The 20,833-nt window shown below is 33.5% G+C and overlaps 2 protein-coding genes across 8 annotated transcripts in view; one reads left to right on the top strand and one right to left on the bottom strand.

The window, feature by feature from the left end:
• Positions 1 to 441: 441 nt before the first annotated feature.
• On the bottom strand, positions 442 to 6,247 carry LOC126853152 (RING finger protein 10). Of its 2 annotated transcripts, none has more exons than XM_050598669.1 (13): positions 6,111 to 6,247; positions 4,664 to 5,066; positions 4,376 to 4,548; positions 4,001 to 4,209; positions 3,155 to 3,245; positions 2,841 to 3,028; positions 2,533 to 2,725; positions 2,337 to 2,462; positions 2,060 to 2,264; positions 1,689 to 1,940; positions 1,437 to 1,611; positions 918 to 1,312; positions 442 to 795 (listed from the first exon to the last, which is right to left on the bottom strand). In XM_050598669.1, exons 2-13 carry the CDS (start codon positions 4,731 to 4,733, stop codon positions 692 to 694), a joined length of 2,181 nt encoding a protein of 726 aa, XP_050454626.1. In that variant the 5' UTR covers positions 4,734 to 5,066; positions 6,111 to 6,247; the 3' UTR covers positions 442 to 691. The 2 variants fall into 2 exon arrangements, with proteins under 2 accessions (XP_050454626.1, XP_050454627.1); XM_050598670.1 differs by having other exon boundaries at positions 442 to 792.
• Positions 6,248 to 6,370: 123 nt separating this feature from the next.
• Positions 6,371 to 20,833, top strand: part of LOC126853145 (afadin) — a 36,083-nt gene continuing 21,620 nt past the window's right edge. For 4 of the 6 annotated variants that reach the window (XM_050598644.1, XM_050598643.1, XM_050598642.1 and 1 more), the window contains exons 1-7: positions 6,371 to 6,518; positions 12,523 to 12,630; positions 15,731 to 15,842; positions 15,949 to 16,141; positions 16,473 to 16,757; positions 17,128 to 17,411; positions 18,046 to 18,145. In XM_050598644.1, the coding sequence (XP_050454601.1) occupies positions 12,614 to 12,630; positions 15,731 to 15,842; positions 15,949 to 16,141; positions 16,473 to 16,757; positions 17,128 to 17,411; positions 18,046 to 18,145 (991 nt within the window). In that variant the 5' untranslated portion in view covers positions 6,371 to 6,518; positions 12,523 to 12,613. Of the gene's footprint in view, positions 6,519 to 11,648; positions 12,054 to 12,522; positions 12,631 to 15,730; positions 15,843 to 15,948; positions 16,142 to 16,472; positions 16,758 to 17,127; positions 17,412 to 18,045; positions 18,146 to 20,833 lie in introns of those variants that run through there. The other 2 variants (XM_050598640.1, XM_050598641.1) reach the window with 2 other exon arrangements.

Raw genomic sequence — 20,833 nt, 5'->3', positions numbered from 1 at the left:
TTAGACAAAATTTTATGTCTAAATATTATATGCTGTAAAAAGAAGAATAATGAAAGATAGAATTATAGAATATAAAATTTTATTAAAAAGGAAAATATAAATAGAAAAAAAAGAAAATAGAAATTTATTCAAATGATTAGCAATATATATATATGTAAATTATTTTATCAAAGAACGACGAGACCACACAAAAAAATATCATTAGTTGAATAGATTAAAAAAATTGTTTGGCAAGCGAAAGATTTGATGCAATTCAAATTTTTTCTTATCGCTTATACAGCGTTTAGCCTCAATTTAATAAGCTAATGTAAATAATTATTGCAAATTGTTTTATTCGCGTGTATTTTTTTATATCTAAAATGAGTATATATTTGGATCTTGAAGAAAGAGAGACAGAGATTTCGGAGAGATTCTTTATAATTCGTTCAAATATCAACAGTATAAATGAAGTAAAATTTTATTCGTAAGCACAATATGCGAGAACCCTACAGCAAATAATTATTCTTTATACAGTAAAGAATTACAATAATTTTCAGTACAGAAATAAAGACATTCAATATGTATGCTCTACAATATCAAATAATGATAATACACAAGAGCAGTAACGAAGTTAAAAATTTTCTACAATTGATCCAATGAAGTTACCAATTACCATATAGCAAAAAATTATCGTATGCGATCGTACAGATAATTATAAAGAATAGCCGGATGTCATGCCAGTCGTTAATAGTACAGTTCCTTTATTCTTCTTTTTCTTCTTCTTCTTGCCGGCTGCGATACTCTCATCCTTCGCTTCTGAAATAAACAAAGTTAAGCGATTGAAAAAAATGTTTACATGTGACAAGAAAAATACTTCTTGATTCTGATAATTCATTTATTGATTTTTCGATAGTTGCAGTCAAAATAGCGCGACTTACGTTCAGAAATGTAGGGTCTCTTTTCATCTTCATTGGAAGAAGAAGTACTTGTTGTACCAGAATATGTTTTCGATTTTACAGGCCAAGCATTGGCAGACTTATCATGTGTCTTTGCTGCTACTTCCGGCGATACTTCTTCTTCGTCCTTGTTAGATGACGTTGTACTGGTGTTACATTTTTTCGATTTTACAGATGGCCAAGCATTGGTAGATTTTTTGTTGTACGTCTTTATTGGTACTGTTGACGATAACTTTTTAGTTATATCGGCAAATGTTCGAATTTGTCCATGCGATGAATGATCCGTTTCTTGTTTCGGAATTTCATCAAATGCACTCAAAGGTGGACTGCTAGCGATACTTGAAGTTGCTGATTCTGAGAGCGACAGTACATGCTCGCTATATCACAAAGCAAAATAAATGAAATATTTTTACATTATAATTTTCATAGTTGCAAATCTATGTATGAAGAAAATTTTATTAATAACGGTGGTAATTATAAAAATGAGATTGTTGTGCTCACTTGGAAAATTGTAATTCTGCTTGCAATTCAGGAAAATGTTGATGCGATTCAATGTCGATGTTGGGCGTTGGATATATGCCAATCAGTCTATTCTCGACTTCTATTATTTTTTTCTCCCTTTTATTTTCTTCGCGTTTCTTCTGTTCTCTGTTTTTCTGCCTCAAATTCAATTGCTCTGGTGATATAAAATCAATATAATAATAATAAGACGTATTTGGAGAAGTAAATTTTATAATAGATGATATGAATTACCATGGAAATCACTAAGAACTTCTTCCGATACGAGTGGTGGTTTTAATTCAATCTCAACTGATTCGAATAGACAAGTAAGTGGTAAGTGAGAAAGACATGGTAATTTCTTTCTCAAGTTAGCCGTGCTGATGCTTGCTTGCTTCTCGAGAAGCTTACCTGTTATAACAGGTGGACAATACTCCAGACTACCATATTGCTTTTTCAACATGCTCACATTCAACCTATCAAGATACAAATGCTGTCCATCTTCAGCTAAAAATTAATTAATAAGTGTAATATTATTCTTATCTCTGAAATAGTAGGTATCATGTAATCTGAAATGTCTTAAATTTCTAACTATAATACATATCTAAGAATCTGCAATGATTTACCTTGATAAAAATATAAAAATTTGGGAGGATTTGAAACAGATTGGCTATCACTGGAAACACTATCCGTTGAAGATTGTTTTACTAAAGGCATACCATCCTCTTTGCAACTCTTATTGACATTTATTTCATTTCCTTGTGGTGTTTCTTCAGTAATGTCTTTTTTTATTGTACTTTCCATAGATAGAGTATCTTTAGACTCTGTATCCTTATATTACATAAATATTTTTCATTATTCCATGAAATACGTATAGTATAATTATATGTAAAGTTATGTTACCTTGCACAACTTTTCCTTCCTTTTCAATAATTCATTGAGTGCTTGCTCGATGTCAAAAGCCATATCTGGATTATCCCTAAGTTCAAGTTCTAATTCCAAACGCTCACGCTCTATGATGTCCATAATCTGAAAACAATTATCATTTGCATTTCATTCTTCCTTTAATTAAAAACACTGGAAATTCCTATCAACTTACATCTTTTATGTTTGCAATAAGAAGTTTTGAATATATCTGATTAGCAGCAGTTTTCGAAACGGATAAAAATGTTGTCGGTGGATGAATCATAGGTTCCACAGGTGTCGCAAATAGTGAGGTCTTTTCGCGTCGCATCAAACGTAGTTTAATTGTATCACCCAAGTTGTATGTGTTTCGCGTAATCTCAACCACACTGAAATATATGTATATACATGTGTGTACATCTGACATATATACTTTGAATATTTTTATAAACATTTCAATATCATGTATTATAATACACGATAATAATAATTCTATACAATTACCTTTTTAAGTCATCTTTATGAAGATATTCATCACAAATGGGGCATTTATAATTGCCTGTTTCTTGACAATAACGTAAATAACGAAGAATACAGGGCCAGCAATAGACATGACCACAGCGAGTCATTTTGCCTGCGACTGGTGCATGTAAACAAATAGGACAAGAGAGATTTTCTGAATTGTGTAATTTCTGAAAATAGATCAATCATTTTAAATTAGACTCAATTAATATACGTCAATAATAACATATGTGAAGAAATGTTGCAACAAACTTTTACTGTAACAAGATTAATGAGTTACAATAGGAACAACTTACAACTTGCTCAATCAATTTCCAATCCACAAGAATATCAGCGTTGGTCAAATATAAGGAATAATCTCCGCTCGCAGTCACAACAAACTGGCAGCTGCCAATATATATAAAAATAGAGATTATATATATATATATATATATATATATATGTACAGATTTTCAGAATTATTTTCACATAATTTGTAGACATGTATTATGTGATATAATATGCATCTAAACAATATGCTATTTAACAATATATAAATAGTATTAATATTCGATTTCAAGTTCTCAAGTTCTTCAGCATACAATTTACTTTAAAAAAAATTTACTTTTGAAGAAAATCAAATAACCAAATTTTTGAAAATTTTGTATCTACAAAATTTTATGACCCTAATATGCAATATTATAATATAAGATACTTTTTTTGTTTTACAATAAATAAGCTAAATATATCTGAATAATTGAAATAATCAGTTAATATATCTGTGATTTTGGATAATAAAAGGATATCCGAATAAAGAAACTACCTTGCTTGTATTGAGGATTATTACCTTCCCATGGGGGATGATTGCTGTGTACAGTCACTGGGGATTAACAATCCTCCAGACTCTCCACTTCAATACATTGAACACAATACACTCACCAGAACAGTACACAACACACATACAGTTTTCACTCTAGGTCATTCATTTGCTCATTTCTTCATAAAAAACAATATATTCATCTAACTATAATTATGTACTACTTCCCTATTAGACTCGCATAATGCATAACTTCTACTCAATAACATTGAAACCAATCGATTTCTAGCAATATGAACAGAAATTGTTCTGTACCATTAACTAGAAGTAGAAGTAGGATTATTACCTAGCTTGTATAAATTGTTCTTTGTTGTACTTATGCCGTTGCACTGGTGGAAGTAATCTATCATTGTTGCAACTATGTCTTCCTACATCCCTGCTTTGTGCATCTCGCGTTTTATTTCGTGCGTAGTGAAAATTCAGCAAATAATTGCCATTTACTTTTCTTCCTTGGACCAATACTGAGTCATACTCAGGTAAGTTGTTTTTCACTACCTGTAAATATATATTAAAACTTGGGTTCCTAGCATGAAAATAATCTTGTACTAAAAATAAGCCTTACATATTTCTTCTAAATAAATAAATAAATATATACATATATAAAATCTGACAACTAAATTTAAAAAAAAGATAGAAGCATATTCCATATATGCAAATCAACCTTGGAATTCTTCTCTGCACCGCCATGATGTTGTCCTTTAGGTCTCTGTCTCTTAACAAAATCTTTTGCTTTCTGTACATTGTACTTTGCTGGTTGTTCATTTCTAGCAAATTTATTGGCGCTAGTAGGTTCTCTTTTGCGCAATGTTCCCAGATAGAGTTCGTTGTTAACATCTGAAAGAATCATAACTTAAAGGGAAATACTTTGCAAGGTAAATAACAATGGCGACGATCCGTTATGACTTTTTATAATAAAGATCATCGCGCGATGACCTTGAGGTAGAAATACCTCGGTTCTCTCTCGCATCAGTAGCAGTCCCCTCGGCGGGGGACGGCGTGAGTTTCGTCTTTACATCCATTTGTGAATCGATTATAATCAATCTGATGATTCGCCTCGTCGCAGTTGCGGTCTCCTCCGTCTCCTCTCCTCGGAGAAATGATATCTTTTCGCATGCCCGTCATCTTCTTCAATAAGCCATGTTTCGTCAGTGCCAAAGTGATAAAAAATGTCTCGATATGCCGACGTGCCGACAAGTCGATACGGAGCTGCACGGGGATGAAAACGCGAACGTTGATGAGCGTGAAGCTCGTCTTCAGGGAGCAGTTGGCCTCCCCTTTCGTCGTGAACGACGACGATCTTTTGGCCCTTAACCTTAACAATGGTCACAATCCAAATGGCGAAACCCAACCATCTGCGGAAACGGAAGTGAACTACGTATGCTTATATCGACACTCGACACCTTGGCACGATACTCGCGTGATTCACGTAGTATTTATATTATATATATTTCGTGCATATCATACGTCGTTTGAATCTAGTAGAGAATTATCCTGACAAAATTTTCTCAGTAACAATAATTTATTATCTTACATAATTAATCAATTAATATGTTAATGAGAGACTTAATAACCAAACTTTTACTTTTGAATTAATTATTATTAAATTTTTAATTTTTGAGAACATTAATTTACCGAAAAAATTTATTAATAAATTTTACAGAGATTCACTGATTAATTGAAATTAATTAATTAATTTAGTTAATTAATTCTCTCAGTCGATATCTTATTACATAAATTTCAGAATTAGATATGTTATTTATATGGAAAAAGTAACTTTAATATCTTTTTTCGATAATAAATTCAATAGTTTTATTTCCATATCATTATCATTGATTTTTTATAATCTAGATAATCTAGATAAATAAGAAGAAAAACTGCGACTAATTGAAGTTCCGCTTGCATAAATAGCGATAAGTAATCTATAGATTTACATATGTAGAGATGGGAAATTAATTTCTCGACGTTGATAGGCCTGACATGGAAGCTTCACATTTTCGCCGCACGGGATCTCCAAGATCGAATTCGTAGTTCATTTGTCACCGTACTGTTCGCGACACGACGTTGCACAAATACACAGCAGCAAGTATTCTGTAGTTTCGTGATCTTGCGTGTGTGCTTACGCTTGCGCGCATTATAATAATCGCGCGCCTGTGCGTTTTCGGGAGAGTGACGTAGTGCGTGAGTGTATCGTGCATCGTGCATGCGTATCCGACGAACGACAAACCACGGTGACAGTTGCGACTACTTCCGAGCACGCCCGACGCTAACGTCACTCCGGTGCGCCCCGGCGGTTTCAACAGTATCGCGAGACGACGCGCGCAAGAAAGACGCGAGTTTTTCTCGCGTCTGTTTACGCATCGGCAAGATCGCGTTTTTCAGAATCGTGCGAATCGTACCTGGATATGCGTTCTCTCGACGCAGCGGACGCAGAAGCGGCGGCGGTGATGCCGCGCGAGATTCTTCGCGCGTATTGGTGAGGAGCGATGCGTACAGTAACCGGTGTGTACTTCACGGTAGTAGTGGAATTTTCAAGGAGAGACCTTCGAGAGGAAACTGCGTCTCACTCCCTGGACCCGACAGATAAATATGCGTAGTGTATCGAAGATACACGCGTAATGGATTCTCGCGCGTACTCGCTTTGTCCGCGACGATGACGTGACGTGATGCGTATCGGACGGACCTGTTGATATCGCGCCTTCTTATCGGCGACACCGTGCGACGTGCGACACTGCCGATGCCTTCTCGAATTGCGATCGCAACAGCGATATCGCCAACTGTTACCTGCCTTTTCTAATTTATCTCAGGTTCGCATTACATTGATTAATATTACGCATCATATTTATTTATTTGGAAACTTTAATTGGGTTTTCTAAAAATGATACGAAAACATTCCTACGTATCATCTTTAAGATAATTAAGCAGTTTAAATTTGATCTTGTTTTATTCCAAACACAAATTTATAGTTTATACATTTAATATATGATTTATTAAATATGTTTTATATATATATATATATATATATATATATATATAACAATTATCGAAATAATTTATATTATAACTCAAAAATATTCTTGAGATATAAAGCTTATCAGAGGATATATGTATATATATATATATAAGTTTCAATCCATTTTCAAATAATTTTGTAATATATTAATCATATATACATTTCTAGTATATCTGCAATAAAAATAACCAGAGAAGAGAAACCGTGAGAAAAAAACCGGAGTGATCGATCAAACATCATACGCGAAAATATAATATCGCTGCCGAATATATATGAAGAATATATTGAAGAAATAAGGATCGCTTGACCCGCGACACAATTTTATTATTTTATAGGAGAGGAAGTAAAAGTAATGCAATTGCTGCATTTTTGATAGTTCCTCGCACCACGCATATGCAGTAGACTAATATGTGCGAATTTTTTAAACGCCCCTTATAACGCTCCCGATTATTGACGCCTTTCACTCGCAGTGTTTCTTATTTGATTGGTGATTTGTATCACTATTGGTACAGGATTTCCGAATTTTATAGTGATGAATTTTCATCTATAAATTTATTTGTGTAATAACGCAGGGAACATATGGACGTTTTATTAACAAAAGTTAAAATGCGCGCCGAAGATTTGCATGGAACTTATCTACTTTGTTTAGACAGCTTTCTGATTAACATTTAAATAGAACATGTATAGTCTTCAAAAATATACTATATATTGAAATTTATATATGTATCACACTTTAGAGATAATTGAGGACATTGGAAAATTTCAAGTATTTAAATATGTAAAAAATGTCAAAAGCAGAATATTATAATTATTATTATTATATTTACATATAATATACTAATATATTTTTATTAATGCTTCTTATCTACTAAGATTAGTGAATTTTATCATTTAATTGCGGATTCATTGATTAATCTAATTTTATTTTTTAAAGACACATTTTTTTTTAACCAAAACGAAAATCGAATCTTATCTTATCTTATTTCATCAATTTAACGTTCGATGACCACATGCTTTTTGTAGTATTTTCATCTAATATGAATGGCTTCGTCAAGAAGATTGTTTTACTCGGTCGTTTGGATTTGTTGCTCGCAATGACATATGTTTTTGTGGAGATTTAGGCACTTGGAGGTATTCGAAGTAATGATGATGCAACGACATACTCGCGACCTTCGTGCTCTCGTGGCTTCCTTCGCAGTACCGTAGGAAAGATTTATGAAACCAGAATCGCACAGCGCTCTTGCATTTTTTTTTTGGTAGGAAATGTATGCAAATCAGAATATGTTATCGATATAGAAGGCATTTCTACTAGGATGGCGATTATGTATAGAAAGTATGAATGAGAGTAGAAAGTACCCATGGCGTTATACCGTTAAATCTGATCCGCGAACGCGAAAGCGCGACGATAAATTAAGAAAAATTCGTGTTGTAGCTTCTTTTTGAGAGCAAGCTGCTGATAAAATCAATTTTACACACAGTGTCTTATTGTTTAATCGAGTTTTATTGCCAAAGATTTAATAGAAAATCATGATCTCTACAAATTTGTCATTTTTTTTTAAATATTGTGCTATTTCAATAAGAAAGTTATGTATAAACTTTAAATTCCACTCAAAATTATCCGCAAAAAAAAAAATTTTATTATTTGTACTTTTAAATTTTATATATATATATATATATATATATATATATATATATATATATATATAATCTGGGTAATACATTTTCGATGTTAAATAAATTCCATAACAAGTAAAAGAATAGATAATAGAAGAGCGGCTGATTATAATTTTGAAATGCGAATATTTGTTATACAGAATGCGCTAGGCATTTTGTATTGTAGGAAATGAAAGAATCTGCCAACTGAGAGAAAGTGCGCGATGAACAAATTGCACCCGCTGTATAATTTGCCGTTTTAATTCACAACAACGCGTGTTTCGTGACATGGACATTCGGACGGACATTAATGAAGAAGGGAGAGAGAGGGAAGAGAGTGCTCTTTTGCTACATGAATGTGCATTACAGAATGTACACGAGGGGCAATACCTAGATACAAGGCAGGAAACGGCCGCTTAAGTGCAATAAACAAGCCGTTAGTACATACATCGTCTGTGATGTATATATTAACGATAGTGCAACAGTGGTAGCACAATTAAATGCGCGATAATAGCCGCTGCCAGAAGTCCCAGAGTTTTCGTCGTATTGCTTGGGAAACGGAATTATTCATGAGTATGAATAGCTGGAAATGAATTCTTTCCCTTTTGTAGTACAGAAAAAAAGAGAATTTTATACATATGTATTTATAACAAGAAAATTGATGTTTTTGATAAATTTTTTTTTTCTGTGTGACAAGTGCTAAAATTTGTAATCTAATTTTCGTTGTGAATTTAATATCCGAGTGTTAGAATGAGTGTGAAAACATAAATCTTTCAAAGATATTCTGATAATATAACGGGTATATCACGCGATAAAACAATAATGCATGATTTCGCAACGCAATTAGAAAGATCCGGAAGCACTTTTGAGATTATTCTATGTCACAACAATACCGAACTGATAGACTTGGCTAACATTTTTTAATTCTTTGTCAGACTATAAAGATTACGTTGAAAAAGAATGAACTTCACACATTTAAGTAAATCGCAAAAATTATTTCTTAATTTCATGTCATTTTCGCAGAAAACTTGCGTTTATAAAAGATCAAATTGTTATTTTATTTATTATTTATTTTATGATTTATGTTTTACTATTAATTTTGCTATTCATTTAAAATTATTTTCTTTGTGTTAATAATAATTTAAAAAATGCCTTTTGTTATAGAAACATCTAATAATATTTTTGAAACAATCTCGAAGAAAGTTAACACTCGGGCAATTTTAATTAGTTACAAATATATATCCAAATATATACATTCGAACAAATCAAGGAAATGGTTAATTCGATTCATCCTGCACAGTCACTCGATTCGTTCGCCGTTACTTAAACTTTCTGATTGTAAATCGAGACGAGCGCGATGACATTCGCGGCGATTCGCGTTATTATATCATTATACGAACGAGCATGTGCTCACCCTTTCGAATACTCCTGTGAGGCAGGTATTATATTCCCATTGACTGTTCCTCGCGCGTCTCCTACCGGTTTTTCGAAGGATAAAATCAGGTATTACTCGTCCGAGACGGACCGTTCATCGATCGAATGAATGCATTGCTCGGTGTAACTCGAAAACTTTATACAAAAGAACGACTTTGATATAAAATAATTTTATAGTAGAAGAAATAATTTTTTTTAAATATCTCTCACAGTATATTTGAGGAAACCATCGTTTATTAATAATTTAATGGTATTTGCGGCAATTTATACTCAAATATATTACAGACATTTTTTCTAAAAGATTTATATTTTAATATTAATTTTGATTTAAGTATATATAATATCCTGTAATATTATTCTTGAATATATTTAAGCACTGGGGATATTACGAATGGGATATAATGTAGGATAGATCGTGGGGTCAGCGATTTATGCGATTTTTTTTTCAGATTGAAATCTAAATCTTTCATGCGAATAGTTTCTCAATATTACGTCGCGAGCTTTCCGGTGCACCGGGACTGGCTAAGGACGATGAGCAACATAACGAGCACGACACGCACAATAATTACACGCACCACCGAATTCGATGGTGCTCGTATAGAGTATTTGATATCTAACAGTGGTCTCCGAATCTTTCTTTAATATTACGATTTATATTAGGAGACCTTGAAAACAATACTGCGCGTCTAAAGTTCGTCGATATCCTTTAATTGAGAAGATTTTAGAAAATTCTTAATATATGACACTTCAATATTTATATCAGTTTCTCGGAAGTCAAAATTGATCAATTCTATCTTGTAAATTTTAATTTAATATCAAGGCACATAATGCTAATATTGGAGCATAATTAATGTTAATTTTATGTGCTCTGATATTACAATTAAGAAGTTTATAAAAAGTGGAGTTGATCAATTTGTCTGCTCAGAGGCTCGTATGTTATTTCGTAAAGTAATTTATAATTAAAATTTGACATGAAAAATTATAACGTGTAATTATAAGAAAAAATTTTTGAATAACAATTTTCAATGATATATATATGTATATTGAATTATCAATATTTTGTATACACACATATATACGTAGGTATGTACACTCCGGGCGCCGGCAACTTAAGAGAAGTAGAAGTTGAGCACATTTGAAGCAAATTAAGTACGTCCCCAAATGTGCTCAATTTTATACGTTAACGTTAAAGCATTTCTTGTTCCAAGTATGAACATTACACGGAAAGATTTGGGAACCACTGAAACAGTGTGTACCTCACGTGCGAGCGTAATAATAGTAGTAGGGATCGGAGAGAGGAGGGTGAGAGTGAGAAAGAGAGGGAAGGCGAGAGCAGGTAGAAGCGTACTATTGCCGTGTGCGTATCCAGAGAAATTCATCGAAATACATATATAGTTGAAATTTGCGACGTAGAAGCGGAAATGAGGTAAAACGGGACTGCGAGTAGCAAGATCGGATGCGTTCGATTGGCGAGAGAATTTCACACACGCTATAAACGAAATGAGAAATAATATCGATACAAATTGTGTCATCTTAATAATCTCAGTCACACACACCTGGCGGGACAAAACATCGAACCACGAATCTCTCAGGTGTCTCGCTCTACGCTCTCATTTCGATTTCCTCGAACTTCGCGACGTGTAGCAGGATACGCGAGATTCACGAAAAACGGCCCTAACGGCCGGTACTCCAGGCGGGTAGGATATCGTGCGTAGCAAGGGAAGTCCCCTCCTCCCTTTCTCCCCTCTTCCTCATTCTCGGGGCCTGACGGAGTTACCTCGTCGGTTTGTCAGTCGCTTTGCCGTACGCACGAATGCGCGGTGCTCGTCACCACGCGCGTGGAATTCAACAAGCAGCGTCGTTGGGTGTGGCGGCGAGTGTTTGATTGTTGTCGCGAGTGTGTACGCGACGCGGTGTGTCGAATATTATCTGAAAAGTGCGCTGGAGGAAGTCTGTTTTTTTCTTTTTCTTTTTTTTCTTTATTTTTCTCTGACGAGAGAAAAGCGTCGCGAAATAAATTCCGGCGCACCTTCATTAGTGTCTTTTACGTGCACAAAAGTGGAAAACTAATGGAGGGAGAAAATATTTCGATGTAAGAGAGGGATCCGCGTTGTGTATGCTCTCTCTCAGGTTCTCGCAGAGTGAGTCTCTCGACGGAGTCTGGAATTCGCTGGAGTGTGCCATTGTTCCGAGAAATTTTGGACTTGAATTCTCGAGAGATTTATGAGAGAAAATTGTGCATGTATGCTTTTCCTGTGTTTGTTGAAAAATTTTTATTTATCGCAACTTTTCACTACAGATAGGAAAGATTAATAGATACACATAGTTTAATCAATACGAATCAAGTTTCGATTATTCTCGATTAGTATTGTTCTCGGGAGCGTATAATTCTTTACTGTACATACACAGATTCAAAAACGGTGAGAACGATTCTCTTTCTTCGTCAAATTTTATTATCAAAAACATAAAAATTTTGTAAGAATAATTTAAATATAAATTCTCATTTTTTTCTCCTGGAGGAGAGAGTTTATCATTTAAGAGACTTACTTTTAAAATAATTTATTTATTATTTTTTATTATTTTTTATCTAATCCAGTATATATGATATACATTTTACATTAGAATTTAACGGGAAAAATGTTGATTTTTTTGTAATTTTAATGAGGCGAAAGTTACATCCTATATTTGTGAATCGTCCGTTTCGTTCCCAGAAAACACAGTGGCAGAATTGACTTTGCGGTTCGACGACGTGTTCTTTGATGTGACGTGACGTGAAAAGAGTATCTCTTCAAGGCTGAAAGAATGACGGTATCCGAAGAGTGAGTACAATATTAAAATGGAGCACAAATTCGGAGCGACATGACTAAATGAAAATACGGTATATTCGTGGGATGACCATGTTTTTTTCTTACATTTCTTACGATCAGGCTGACAAGAAAAAGTATTGGAATATTTACAATTTTAAATAAAAGAAATTATAGAATAATGTTTATATCAGCATTGATCATTCAGCGCATACACTTGTTATATTTCCTATAGAAATGTCGTTAAAACGAATTACATTTATATTACATTTATATTATAATATATGAAAAGTTTTAACAAGAATCGTAGTGAAACATCTCGGAATTTTCAACCGTACATTGTAAATTCTAGAATCCATTGAGAGACAATGAAAGATATAATTTTAGATATGCGAGAACACGACCCTTCGAAAAAAGGACGCATCCTTGAGATACGAAACGGTTTGATCACCCTGGACTGGCGCCGGCACGTAGAGTGAAAAATTTTCAAAGAAAAAAAGAAAGATTGTTCCGTCTAAATAGGCCTTAAGATACCAAGGCGTTTGCCTCCGTTTCAGTGTCCAGTGTTTACCGACGTTTCTCCGAGAGACGCCGGAGAGATGCGGGAGACCTGATGAATGCTTGTCGGTTCTTCTCTCGTCTTGCGACGTATAATAGTAAGGAACGGAGTAGCGTAGGGCACAGCGGGGGAGGGGAAAGAGAGGAGCTACGCTTGTAGTAAGCCGTGTTGTATAGACAGGTGCAGAAATAATGTTCCGTGCTCACGCTTAGACTTTTTGCGACAAAGTTTCATTGTGTTACTTAAAAGCGTACGCTTTTCGCTTGAATAAGACAGTCCAACAAAAAGTAACGTTTTTTTTTCAAACACGACTAGAACGAGTCACTTCCTGTAATTTTTTTTTTTTATGAATACGATTCCGGTTTCCGGTTAATCGCTTGCTTCATCACACATCACGATTTTGAGAAATTTACAGTTAAAATTGCACAAAAGAGTTTTTAGTCAAATAAATCTAATGTCACAATTGACAAATTCAAAATGTATGCATAGGTTTTTGCAACTTAAATATATATATATTTTTTTTTATTTTGATATCTATATGTATTAATTTTGATTTCTTAAAATTGTCTTTAACAACTTAATTGTTTATTTAACTTTTCAAAATTGTAACATGGTGAAGCAATTAAGAAATGAGAACATAATCGTATTCAGCATAAAAAAAAACTATGGAAGCAATTTTTTTTTTAACTGTGCAATTAAATACAACGCTTTGTCTACTTTATATTTCCGATGAAACAAAGAGAATCGGTGAGTCGCGTGTCTATCCTTGTGAATGCAGGAGTTATTAATGTACCTGATTGTACTACGTCGGCCGAGGCGAGACGCGTTATGTGCTTTGAATGCATTATGAGGTTGACACTCCTCGGGAGATTGGCACTCGGCGATCGAGAAAGTTCGTATCACGATTCCATTCAGGATGCGAGGAGGAAGATTGCGTAGTGCGAAAACTCTGCGGTTTAAATCGCAGTTGCGTATGTGCTGTTGTAAATTTTGTCGCAAAGACTCCTCGATTGCACCGTCACACTTGCGATGCTCGCAAGTTTGCAAGGCAAACGAGTGACGCGCGCTTCATATTTTAGCGTATGAGTCATCGCGATTTTACTTATCTGCGCGAGGTTACCTGCAATGATATCGCAGCGCAATCGTGCGATTAGACCTTAATAGAGAGAGGTGGCCTAGAATCACGATTCCATAATTTTCTCGTTCGAAGAGCTCGTTAAAGACCCTCTGCTCTCTCAGATATATCTTCCAATTTAAGAATGATCTCGTAAGCTTCGTACTTTTTTTACGCATATATTTCTTAGAATATCAGTCTGTCAATTTTACTCCTAAACACGATTGTTCGATAGCATTTTTTATAATTTTTAATATAATTTAAATTATATTATGCGAATGAGTGAAATAAAATTATATCTCAATTTTTTTAAAGTTATATATATAAATAAAATAAAAAATAACTTGTGCGTCAGAGGGTTAAAATGCAGGCGGTGCAGCGAACCCTTAAAAGAAATGCGTGAATGCGCTTTTAAGGTTTTAAGATCGAGGACATGAGACATGCTGAGAAGAGCGGAGGGGCAGGGAAAGATACGACAGGAATGCTTGGCACGTGACTGCCTCTCGAGGATCGTCCGGAAACTCTGGAGGCTCGGTCGAGGCAGATTTTGTTTAACTACGATATAATTAACACACACATTGTTGGTTAAATTTATTTGATAAGCATCTTAACTTAGCTGATTAATATAAGATACTTATTATACTAAATAAAGCTATACTCAATCTCTTTAGCTGATTAAAAGTTGTTAATTAATTTAAGTTAAATGAAAATTTGTTTTCTTCAATTAGCAATTTAACTAAGAGATAAATACGAGTTAAATTTGATTAATTTTAATCTCGATTAGTTGACGTACGAACACTAGTCAAATTCGGAAATTGCGTGAAAGTGTCAATGATATTATACATCTTTTCCCAAACACCCTATAATTCGTAGTATTCAAGGAGGCGTCGTTTCTAGATGCATCGCATGCATCAGACACTCATGCTGCATAGCGAGAATCATAACAGACAACGTGATACTCTAGGGTAGCCTGGCGTACAGAACAGACGCCTCGTACTTTATTTCTGCCGTGATAATTTATCTCGATGAGGTATCACAACACGAACGATGCCGGACAGTTAGGGACGGCTTTAGAAAATTCCAAAAGAGGCGACAAACAAAATCAGCACGGATGTTTTCAGAAACTAGATTTGATTAAATTCTTTTCAGGCATATTTTAAAGATTTGGTTTTATTTTCTAGGCAAATCTTTATGGTCATTCGATTGATTATACGAATTATACAAATAGACGAATATATGATTATACGAATTATTATATATGAATATTAGAATCTTGGTTTGTTTATCTTTTATTTGATTCTTAAAAAAATTTCTACGAAATTTCTACGGCTTATGTCTTTAGAAAATCATCATACACACATACATATCGATCATAAACTATAGTTTCTAGAATTGTGATGGTTACCTGCAATTGTGTATAGCTTGCGCATCATGTTTTTCAGGATGGCAACGGAACTGGCGAACAAGAAAGCAGAGCGAGAGGCTCTCAGGGGGGTCATACAACAGTGGAATGCCAATCGTTTGGACCTGTTCGAACTTTCGGAACCTAATGAGGTGAGTATTGCAACGGCTCTGTAAATACCTAAATTTTTAATTTAACAATATTATTGTTTGCTCGGCTTATTTCATTTATATTCTATTCTGTTTTTCTTTTTGATAGGATTTGGAGTTTCATGGTGTAATGAGATTCTACTTCCAAGACAGCGGCCAGAAGGTCGCTACTAAGTGCATCAGAGTTGCCTCGGATGCGACCAGCCAGGCAGTGATAGAAACGCTTATAGAAAAATTTCGTCCCGATATGAGAATGTTATCCGTCCCTGAATACGCTCTTTACGAGATTCACGAGAATGGAGGTGAATGAAATCAAATTGTAATTTATATTACATTGCAAAAGGACAGTTTAATTATAACTAATATAATTAATTTTCAAAAATTAATTTTTTTTTATATTTATTAATATCATACACAAAATATTTCTGTCAACTGTTTTATTAATTATGTTTAAGTGTGTTTTGAATTATGGCTAAATATATAAATTTTATGTTTATTTATACATATGAATTAACACCTCTATCTTTTTTTTAAGCTTAAGAGGATCATTAAATACTTAAATTTCAATTTTTATTTAATAATTTTATTTTGCGATATATGTTATGCGTATAATGAAACTTTCTTCATTTACAGAAGAACGTAAGCTTGGGTTGGAAGAAAAGCCGTTGTTAGTTCAACTAAATTGGCACATAGATGATCGTGAGGGACGCTTTTTGCTGAAAAGAATTGACGACAAGACTAATGCGCAGGGCGTCGGTTTTACTTCAGCCGAGGGTTCTAGTTTTCGAAGGAAACTGAGCAAACGGGAGAAAAAGCAGATCAAGAAGCAAGAGAAGCTCAGTCGGCTGAAGAGCTTGGAGCAAGACGAAAACACTGTGCCTGGCGATCAGAACGGCGTCGCCGAAAAACTTTATACGGGTTAGCAAACGTTATTTTTAGACTTTGTGTAAAATCATTAAAGGATTAAAGAAACGAATTAAAATTCTTCAGAAAATGTGATTGAAAAATTACTCTGAATCTGTTTGCATTTAATTTTAACATTTTTAGATCCTGTTCTCTATTGTAATATTTTTTATTATGTCATATATATTTATCTCTCTTCAGATAAATGTAAAGTCTGAAAGTAATTTGATATGTCAGAAATTTTCAACAATTATTTTTTTTCAATTATTGATGATTATTTAGTAATGAGAACGATAAATCAAGATAGATTTTTTTACTGTTATTTACTAATTAATACAAATACGTTTTTTTTTCTTGATTCTAACGATGATATTATCACTTGCAGAACTGCCCGAGACTAGTTTCACAAGGAGCATTTCGAATCCGGAAGCGGTGATGAGACGCCGTCGCCAACAAAAGCTTGAGAGAAAACTTCAGCAATTTCGCAGCAAGGACGGCGGACCCGACACTGGCGGTACATTGAAAATTTATGGCGAGGCGTTGTGCAAGGACGTGCCATACAAAACATTGCTGTTGAGCGTTCGGGACTCCGCCGCTCAAGTCGTGCGAGAAATGTTGGCAAAATACGGCTTAGAAAAAGTGGACCCACAGTTATATTGCCTTGTTCAGGTTAGCATATACATGAAATTGTCGTTTATTTTTTTAAATTATATTTAGACTGCATTCTGATATTAACTGTCATTACTGAAAACGTATAATTATGTAGACTGTAGACTATAGATTTTCAGTACTGGCAGTGAATATCCGAATACAGTCTTAGAATGCTAGTATATATATTTATAAAATGATTAATTTGATAATTATACTTTAATATAAGAGATATAATTTTAATATAATTTTAATAAAAACAAAAACAAGAGTAGAAAGATTTTAATAATAAAATAATAAATATATTAATAATTTGCAACAGAGAAATACAGTTAAAAGTAAGAACTTGTTAAATAATATTGATGTATCTTATTTAATTAGAATTAAACAAAACAATAATAGATAACAAAAATAATAGATAAATATTTTTATAATGTGATAAAGAAATTGGAGAAGGATTAAAACATTTGTTAATATGTTATATATAAATACTGTTATTGGTGATTAAGATTTAATATTGTAAAATATACATTTCTATATCAGAATATGGTTAATCTACTAGTCCTTGAAAATTGTATCAACTTTAATAAATATTAGATATTTCTTATTAAAAGCATAATCATATTATAAAAATCATATTTTATTCATATTGCAGGTTAATAGTGAAAATGTGAGTGGCAATGCGCATCAGGAGTACATATTGGACGACGATGAGTGTCCTCTGGCGATATTAATGAATCATCCTTCCACACGAGGTAAGAATTTACATCTTTTATGTGAATGCTTTAGACTTATAATTATATATCCATGATTCTGAGCGATTTTGATTGTATATTATCGTTTCAATATATAATATACAATATATAATAGAAGAAAAGCAAATACAATCAGACTTGTGACTTTAAAGTGTTTAATCTAAATTTGCCTTTATTACATTTAACTCTTTGAGGCTATATTAAAATTTATCTATATATTTAGAAAAAAAAAACATTAAATTTCTGAAAATTTAATATAACCGGAGTTAACGCAACGGTAATTCTATATAGAGTCTGCCAACAATAATAATCTATAATTTCTTCTTATCTTTATATTATAAGATTTTTTTTGAGAAATTACGGCACATATTTAAATCTTCAGCATAATATATATAATACATTATATAAAGTGATACAAAAGGAAAAGAAAAACTTGTCATGAACTTTAATTCTGTTAGTACATAATAAATCATTATCTTATGTGTATATTAAAACTTTAAGTAATGTTTATTATTTAAATAGAATTTTAATTTAAAAAGTAATTATTAAAAAAACATTAATTGCACAAATTAAGTAAGAAACTTTATTATATAAAACATAAATATAAATTTTGAAACATTTCTATTTTATATATAAGAACAATAAATTAGATATAATTCTATAGAGAAAAATTCAAAATTGTATTAAATATAAATCTCATTGAAAAATTTTACGTGGGAGGATTAAATATAATTGTGATGAAAGAAAACGAAGTAGAAAAGTGATATAAGCAGACGCGGAGGAAGAAAGAATCTATAAAAAAGTTGATACGATAAAGTACAAGGAATAATTCATAAGAAAGATTGACGTCAGGATTTACGAGAATTGAAAAAATTGAACGTGAGAGAAGGCTAGAAAGAAAGAGGCTGCGTCAAAGAAAGAATTATATTTATAAAATCGTGCGTTCTACGCGCATAACAAAAGATTTATATCAACTGTGCGAATTTCGACGAAAGAAGCAGTGAAAAGGAAGAGAGAGAGAGACAGAGAGAGAGAGAGAGGAATCGAAGGATTGAGAGTGGACGAAAGAGGATGTAAGGGTGGTATAAGGAGAACAGCCGATGCCAACATCGCCTCAGTTGGCTCATTGTCGTTGATACCGGTGCCAGTGCGCGGGCGCCGTCATCGCCGCCGCCTCGTCGTTCTCTTTGCCCTCATTTCAACGTCATCGTTCGTAGTGCAATAATTGCTCGCGATCTCGAATTGCCAGTGATTTTGGACCAAAATTTGCTCGAACGATCTTACGTTAAGAAATTATAATTGTTCCAATCCACATCTTACGCAAAAATATGTGAAAGTTCAATGTCGAAGACATATGTGTTACCTCTGTATTAATTTATATATACACATTAATTGCGTGACACATTTTATTTATTTAAAAAATGTTTCTATATCGAATTCGAAATCGTTTAATCGTCGGGTGCATCTCGCGGGTTCGCTCGAGGAAACTTGACGAAAGTGTATTCATCTACCTACGCATTTGGTAATCCATTGTGGTCTCGACGAAGCATATATATGTACGTGCTTATTCTTCGCAACAACTTGCATAAATACGACAACGCAGAGTATTAATAGCGACGAACTCGGTTGACTTGTTGTCGAGAAGCGCGAATTTACAGCGATGATAAAACTGGATCCACCCACTCGCGCGATGTAATAACCCGTAATCATAAGAAAAAATAAATAGCCGTCACAATTACACGCATATAATGTGAAGCGTCCGAGGCGTGGCGTCATTGAATCCAATTAGTTCGTCGACTTATCAAAGACGGCTTACAACAGTGAAAGCGAATCCACCCACGCATGCGATTGTCGTAATACTCGGCACGAAGGCGTAAATAACTGTTACAATTGTTGCACGCGAAGCATCGGCATCAACGAATCTGGTAAATCCATCGTTATATTGGCATATCAATGGGAGTTAATGGTAATGTGATCTCGTAACTCTCTGCAAATGCAAGGAACCAATAAATGCGACCTATTAATCTTATCTAATTGAACCATCAATACTCTTAATTCAATGTAATCGAACTTATTCGACCTATTACGAGGACCTAAGAAGAAGAAGAAAAAGATTACAACAACGGGAGTAAGATATTTCCTTTCGTAATTCTCTCGTAAAGAGGAAAAGTATATCAATTACATACATAAGTTACAATATAATAAACAATACAAAAGATTGCTGTGTCACCTACTATTATTAAGATATCATAAAAATAGAAAAAATTGTACGCGAAATGAGAGATAAATGTACAGCTAATCTTTTTTGATCAATCAATTGCAAGCGACAAAGTCGATCTAATCAGAAATGACCGATGTAGCGTTATTGATGATTAATTGTACATCTCTATGAGATTTTGAAGCAACAATTTTATGGTGATCATTAATCATCGCTGATGAATCGCTATAGATTATTCCTATGATTTACTGTGGACCACATTTGTGTAACCTTTATTCCAAATATATCTTTAAATGTCTATATATATATCTACAAAAATAACGAAGAGGCTGATTCAAGGACCTCGTTGATCGTGATCGATGACATACTATTGATTTATCATTGCACACCAGTGCAATTTCTTTATCCGAGATTGTCAATACGACTTTGATAAATCGCATAACTTGTAAATATATTGCAATTTATTTGCA

This window comes from Cataglyphis hispanica, chromosome 11, assembly GCF_021464435.1.
Source record: "Cataglyphis hispanica isolate Lineage 1 chromosome 11, ULB_Chis1_1.0, whole genome shotgun sequence".
Lineage (NCBI taxonomy): Eukaryota > Metazoa > Arthropoda > Insecta > Hymenoptera > Formicidae > Cataglyphis > Cataglyphis hispanica.
This window is presented reverse-complemented; position numbering and strand designations above follow the sequence as displayed.

What these genes read in the sequence shown, in the direction of transcription:
- LOC126853152 (XM_050598669.1), bottom strand. Translation starts at nt 4,733, where the DNA reads ATGGATGTAAAGACGAAACTCACGCCGTCCCCCGCCGAGGGGACTGCT. An exon ending in GAACAATTTATACAAGCTAG is followed by an intron (nt 3,246 to 4,000) that starts GTAATAATCCTA and finishes ATATATTGGCAG; the next exon opens with CTGCCAGTTTGTTGTGACTG. An exon ending in TTATTGCAAACATAAAAGAT is followed by an intron (nt 2,463 to 2,532) that starts GTAAGTTGATAG and finishes AATTGTTTTCAG; the next exon opens with ATTATGGACATCATAGAGCG.